Below are 6,490 nucleotides of genomic sequence, written 5' to 3'. Positions count from 1 at the left end.
CTCATTCTGACGGCACCCATTCACTGCAGAGGATCCATTGGTGAGCAAGTGATGTAATGCTAATATAATTTACAAATGAATAATTAAGATTTGTGAATGATCTGAACGAAGTACAGTATCATACACACCACAATGCATAAAGACCTTTGACATGGTTGTAATAAGAGCCTAACAAAAACCAACACAAGATTTATGATCCAAACATGTATAAATATAGCTGTTGTACATTAAACTGCAGTAGAAATGAGACCCGGAGCCCTCAATCACTCCAGTCAAGAGCTGCTCGAATCAGTTTGCGGCTGCCAGCATCAGCTTCACTACAACCCTCACTTTACGCTCTCACGGGCTTGTATTGTTCAATATAACTCCAAACAGATGGTCTACAGGCTGGAAACAGGTGAGATCTCTCAGCCTGAGCAGCTATAGAATCAAGAGCAACTCTCAGACTCAACCGCCTCATTCCATTCACTCTGTAATCAAACAGCACAGCAGTTCCTTTATCCCTGATGCCTCAAAACAGCCGTTGCTCATTTCTGGATTTGAAATCGATAGGATTTGTAGATCGATCACGGTACAAAGCGCTGGACTGTATCTGAATTGGGATATTCAAGATCTCCCTGCTGTAAATGCAACAAACAACTAATATTGATCAGCTGATCATTAAGTGAATTTGACGATACTCTGTGGAATCATTCGACGTAAAAGCAGTAAACAGATGCTGGGACAATCTGCGCTACTTTTTCTGTCCAGCCCCAGGGGGACGTTGTCACATGATCTGTGACTAAAGAGAATATAAAAGAGATTGTGACCTCCGGAGAGGGCAAACTAAAGACAAAAGAAAGCATTGAACCACAGTCTGAGGTGCCATTAGTCAGACTTATCTTCCTGGTTTATGCTATTGGTGCACATTTTAGCGGGAAATATCTGGTCAAATTCTTGCACTTCTTAAGCTCTTGACCTGGTCTTCTGTGCTTCTTAAACAGTCAGGGACAATAAAAACAAAGCCCTTGAGGGAAACATCACCAGGGTGCAGCTTACCACTTTGTATTTAATTTAAGGAATAGTTGTAGGAATGAAAATTAGCTGAAAATTTACTCATCCAAGATGAGTTTGTTTCGTAATATGCACAAATTTGGAGAAATTTAGCATTACATCACTTGCTAACCAATGGATCCTCTGCAGTAAATGGGTGCCGTCAGAATGAGAGTCCATAACTAGTTGTTAGATGCTTAATCGCTCAAAGAATTGAGATGATAAATACACTATGAGTTTAGTAGATTGCCGACATGTTCTCCAGACTGAGACCTTGCCCCAGGCCAGCAGCAGAGTGTCATAACTAGTGTTGGGGAAAGTTACTTTTAAAAGTAATGCATTACAATATTGCGTTACTCCCTAAAAAAAGTAACTAATTACGTTACTTAGTTACTTTTTATGGAAAGTAATGCGTTATATTACTTTTGCGTTACTTTCACGCTACTTTTTAAATATATGCAGGGCTTGATTGTTTTTAATATAAGAAGTTATATTTATTAAAGTAATGAATAAACCTCAGGCTGAAGCTAAAGTAAATTCACGTCTGTACAGTAGAACGCAGGAGAAGAAACACTCTTCAGCAATAAAAAAACTAAGCACAATTGTTAGTTTCTCTAAAGTCATTTTTGCTTATTAGTATGGTTGAACTGGATCATCAAGGTCAGCAGCAAAGATATTGGTTAATAAAATGGGATTAGATACATTTGTGTTATTTAACATATTTAATTATTGCAGGTTTGCGTCATATTCTGAGTTATATTTTAATTCATTTTGATGAATACTAAATCTGTTTTTTGTGAGTGGGATGAATTAATGCACATTCACATTTAGTCTAGAACTACAGTAACATCATGTTCACACAGTGCACACAACTCCTCTGCACTTCCGATTTCTCTCAACATGGGGACAGGAGAGCTGTCAGTCAATAAATGGGAAAACAAAGTAACTGGCATTTCTTTTTTGAAAAAGTAACTCTGATATTTTCTTGTAAATTAAAAAAGTAATGCGTTACTTAAAGTAATCTGATTACGTAACTCGCATTACTTGTAATGTGTTACCCCCAACACTGATCACAGGCATTCCTTTTTTGGGGGGTCATAATTTTGTGCAAAACCTGACAAGACCAAAAAAGTCAGTTCTATGAAATAATATTCAGAAATTTTTTTTTTTTTTTTATGGAACAGTTAATTGAACTTTTGAATATTTTTTTTTAATTCCAAAAGTTTGCATGTTTGTTTGTTTGTTTTTTTTGTTGAGTATCATATTTTATCCATCAGGCTTTTATGGAATATATAGTCTGATATAGTGAGAATATGAAGGAAAAAAACAGCTCAATTAAATTCAGAGGCCCAAACTGAGCAAAAATATGTGTCATATTTAGAATTTATTTATTTGTCATTGATAATTATAATTATTTATAATTTATTTATTTTTATTTATTTTTTGGGGTGGTAATTTTGTGCAAAACCTGACAAGACCAAAAAAGTAAGTTCTATGAAATAATAGTCAGAAAAATCTTTTTTTAAAAATTTTTTATGGAACAGTAAATTTAACTTTTAGACAATTTATTATTTAGACCAAAAAAGTCAGTTCTATGAAATAATAGTCAGAAAAATATTTTTTTTAATTTTTTTTGTGGAACAGTTAATTTAACTTTTAGACAATTTTTTTTTTTTTGTGAAAATCCCAATAGTTTGCATGCATGTTCTTTTGGTGAGTATCATATTTGATCCATCAGGCTTTTATGTCTCATATACGAGAAAATAGAGGAAAAAACAGCACAATTAAATTCAGAGGCCCAAACTGAGCAAAAATATGCAATTGGCTGCAGATGCTGATATTTATATAATGAAATTCTGATGCTTGTAATGTAAATCTATGAGATCTTTATAACAGTACAGCAGATATTGACATAAAATGATCTAAATATCAGTGCTCGCTCTATATCTCCAGTAATATGTCTCAGTGAGATGAGATTGAAATGCTCCAAACATATAATGCAGTGATTGAGAGCTGAAGAAATAAAGGCTCCTCAGAAGATGTGAGATGTTCTGGAGGCTTGTGAAGATCATTCCTCCGCTGAGGAACAGTGAAAGTAAAGCTTCTGGAAACAAACGCTCCTCAAAAGATCCTGAGGATCAGATTTGAGACGCACTGATTTCTCTAAAAGAGAATCAAGTAAAGCCGAGCTGCTTCAGTCCAGTAAGTGTCCATCTGGAAATATTGCTGACGTTTACTTGATAAAAATCAGATTTGACCGCTAAAAGACACGTGAAGCACCAGCTGAAGCTGGATGTTTGTACAATTACACTAACAGAGCTTTTACTGGAAAAACAATCAATCAGACAACAGAAGGCATGCAGTAGATTGTGTGACGTTTTGATCATGTTGATCATTTCGAGGCCTCTGCGTATCAAATATGATACAGTAGCTTTATAGGGTTAAAAGAAATCTTAATATTCTGCATATTAACCTGGTTTGTTTGCTCACTGTGATCAGGAAGTTCACCTCATCTGGGTGTTGGAGACCAGACAGAGATGGTTCAGGACCCGTATGAGTTTCTTCAGTCTCCAGAGCCTGGATCCACCGCTAACAGCTGATGTGACACTCAGACCGACACGCTGTAATTATGTGCTGTTCTAAAGGACTGAAGGCTTGTACAGATTCACTGCATCACGTGCTTGTTTTTAAATAAAAGGTCTGTGTCTGATTCCCTTTTTTATATGGTGGTTTAAAGCTGTTTTTTCTCCTGAGCACAGGTTTGATCTGCAGTAGTGCTTTACCTTAAACTCACGTTTATGTGTAGGTTTGCTTCTCTTTTTTATCTCGTGAACTTTAGGAAGTAGCACTTCACATCCTCAAAACCCTTTGTCCAAATATCACTGTGGTTCTCAAATGGTTTTGCTTCAGGAGTCATTTTAAATTCAAGCAGCAACCCAACAAAGTGACAGAATTGCTTAGTGCACAAAACTAAAAACAAAAATGCCAAACGTTGAGTGTTGCACAGAGAAAGAAAATGAACGGGGTGGAAATAAATATCTAAAGTCATTGCTTAATGCAGGAGTGATGTGAAAAAAATTAATAAAAATTCACAACGTTCACTTCATTGTGATGTGATAAAAGGCAAGTTTAAATGTATTTAAAAGGTTACAAAAGAAAATAAAAAATGTTACATTGTTATCTGTAGTATGCAGCACAGTGCGTATTCATTAAATGCACAGCTAAAAGCAAATTAAAAATTGTGAGTTTAGTATTGCATGCATTCAATTAAGATATGAAAATGTTCTGCATATTTGCCTGCAGTGCTGAACTCTCACATGCATTCATAGAGAGCTCTCATTTGCATTTGGCTTTGCATATCCTAGTGGTCACTAGGTAACAGTTAAAATCTTCCACCCCTGACAATTTCCATGTTCTGTAGTTTTATTGTATTCACATTGTTTGAACTTTTCCGTATTGGATTACAGTCAAACAATGGTTCACACTTTTTAGAAGTTTTAAATCCACTTTCATGATTGAGTTTCCTCTTAAATGTTTTCTTTTCCTTCTTGCGTTGATTTGTCGTTGTTTATATGCGCTTTAAAAAAAAATAGTGGAATGGTCAAAAGTGTGAAAACGCACGTTCACATTTTAGCTTCCACAATCTGTTTAATATTCATAAGCTGTTCGAAGCCAGAGCAGCGTGATCTATTAATATTCATGAGCTGCCGCTCGCCATTGGAAGGCTCCTTGGTGTGACGTACGCATGACATAATTAATATTCAACAGTTACGCTTTCGCTGTAGTGGTTTGTATTCAGTCAGATGCGCACCGCGGCTCCCGAGGGAAGATATTTTATCCTATTTAATAATTAATACTTTAAGGATTTAACATGGCACGTGAGATATTTTAGCGTTAAAATAGGATATTAAACGCCTTCAGACTGGATAATGGCTTTGAAAACGACTCTTCTGCCGTATAGTGGACTGTGAAGGAGATGATGAAGAAATCAATGGATCAGCAAACTGTATCCAAGAGATCCAAATGATCAACAACAGATGTTTTTCCAGGGAAAACTGCTGGAAGCTGTTCAATGACGAATGTAAGTGGCTTTTTATTCATGCTTGTGTGGAAAATTGATTGATTTTTTATTATATTTCTATTATATATGGTGTTATTAAAAGTTAAATAACGTAGCAGCGGTTTTATTCTGTGTGAAAAGGTAATAGTTAACGTTGTTATTCATACAACAGTTCCTGGTGCATTGGTTTTGTGTAAGTTACTCATTATTAGACTGTTTTCACTAATGTTTGAGTCCCTCAGAGCTTCTTCGGGTTGCATTTATGATGACATTTGCTAGGCAACACAATATTTCTGTTCGTGTTCAACAGGAACAGCTCAGCAGGACTCCACCTTGTGCTTTACAAAGATAATTAATATTCAACAGTTACGCTTTCGCTCTAGTGGTTCATATTTTATCCGCTTGAAGTAAGAGGTGCACCGCTGCTCGCGTGGGAAGATATTTTATCCTATTAATTGACGAATAATGAACATTTTAAGGATTTGATATGCTACATTAGATATTGTAGCGTTAAAATAGGATATTAAACACCTTCAGACTGGATAATGGCTTTGAAAACGACTCTTCTGCCGTATAGTGGACTGTGAAGGAGATGATGAAGAAATCAATGGATCAGCAAACTGTATCCAAGAGATCCAAATGATCAACAACAGATGTTTTTCCAGAGAAAACTGCTGGAAGCTGTTCAATGACGAATGTAAGTGGCTTTTTATTCATGCTTGTGTGGAAAATTGATTGATTTTTTTATTATATTTCTATTATATATGGTGTTATTAAAAGTTAAATAACGTAGCAGCGGTTTTATTCTGTGTGAAAAGGTAATAGTTAACGTTGTTATTCATACAACAGTTCCTGGTGCATTGGTTTTGTGTAAGTTACTCATTATTAGACTGTTTTCACTAATGTTTGAGTCCCTCAGAGCTTCTTCGGGTTGCATTTATGATGACATTTGCTAGGCAACACAATATTTCTGTTCGTGTTCAACAGGAACAGCTCAGCAGGACTCCACCTTGTGCTTTACAAAGACAAAATGTTGACTTTTGAAGCTTGAAGACAGAACAAGGCAAATCTGAGGATTATTTAGGGTTTATAAAAGTTTTAAAAATCGGCTTTTTGGGAAATGTGGTTGCTAGGGTGTTGCAAAAAGTGTTGTTTTAATATTATAGCATTGCATATTATTGTAGTATTTGCTGACAGGAAGTCGGAGACAGAGGGGGGCGGGGTTCGAACTCGGGACATTCTTATTAGTTGTTTATATTTCTATATAGCTTTTATTTATTTTTTATTTCTGTTTTAGTAATTTTAGTACTTCAACTTAAGTATATTTATTTCAGTTTGTTATCAAGGCAACTTTTTATAAGTTTTTTTTTTTATATATTTATTTTATTTCAGCTACCG

The 6,490-nt window shown here is 35.4% G+C and overlaps 2 protein-coding genes across 6 annotated transcripts in view; both read left to right on the top strand.

The window, feature by feature from the left end:
* brd9 (bromodomain containing 9) overlaps positions 1–3,754 on the top strand; it is a 17,965-nt gene extending 14,211 nt beyond the window's left edge. For 2 of the 5 annotated variants that reach the window (XM_016570878.1, XM_016570875.1), the window contains exon 17: positions 3,532–3,754. In XM_016570878.1, coding sequence (XP_016426364.1) covers positions 3,532–3,632 — 101 coding nt within the window. In that variant the 3' untranslated portion in view covers positions 3,633–3,754. The remainder of the gene's footprint in view (positions 1–3,531) is intronic. The other 3 variants (XM_016570877.1, XM_016570876.1, XM_016570879.1) reach the window with 3 other exon arrangements.
* Positions 3,755–5,556: 1,802 nt separating this feature from the next.
* Positions 5,557–6,490, top strand: part of zdhhc11 (zDHHC palmitoyltransferase 11) — a 20,843-nt gene continuing 19,909 nt past the window's right edge. Inside the window, exon 1 of the mRNA XM_016570887.1 lies at positions 5,557–5,789. Coding sequence (XP_016426373.1) covers positions 5,781–5,789 — 9 coding nt within the window. The 5' untranslated portion in view covers positions 5,557–5,780. The remainder of the gene's footprint in view (positions 5,790–6,490) is intronic.

Source organism: Sinocyclocheilus rhinocerous, unplaced genomic scaffold, assembly GCF_001515625.1.
Source record: "Sinocyclocheilus rhinocerous isolate Xijiao unplaced genomic scaffold, SAMN03320098_v1.1 scaffold1614, whole genome shotgun sequence".
NCBI classification, from domain to species: domain Eukaryota; kingdom Metazoa; phylum Chordata; class Actinopteri; order Cypriniformes; family Cyprinidae; genus Sinocyclocheilus; species Sinocyclocheilus rhinocerous.
Note: the sequence above shows the minus strand (reverse complement) of the source record. Positions and strands in the feature narration are given on the sequence as shown.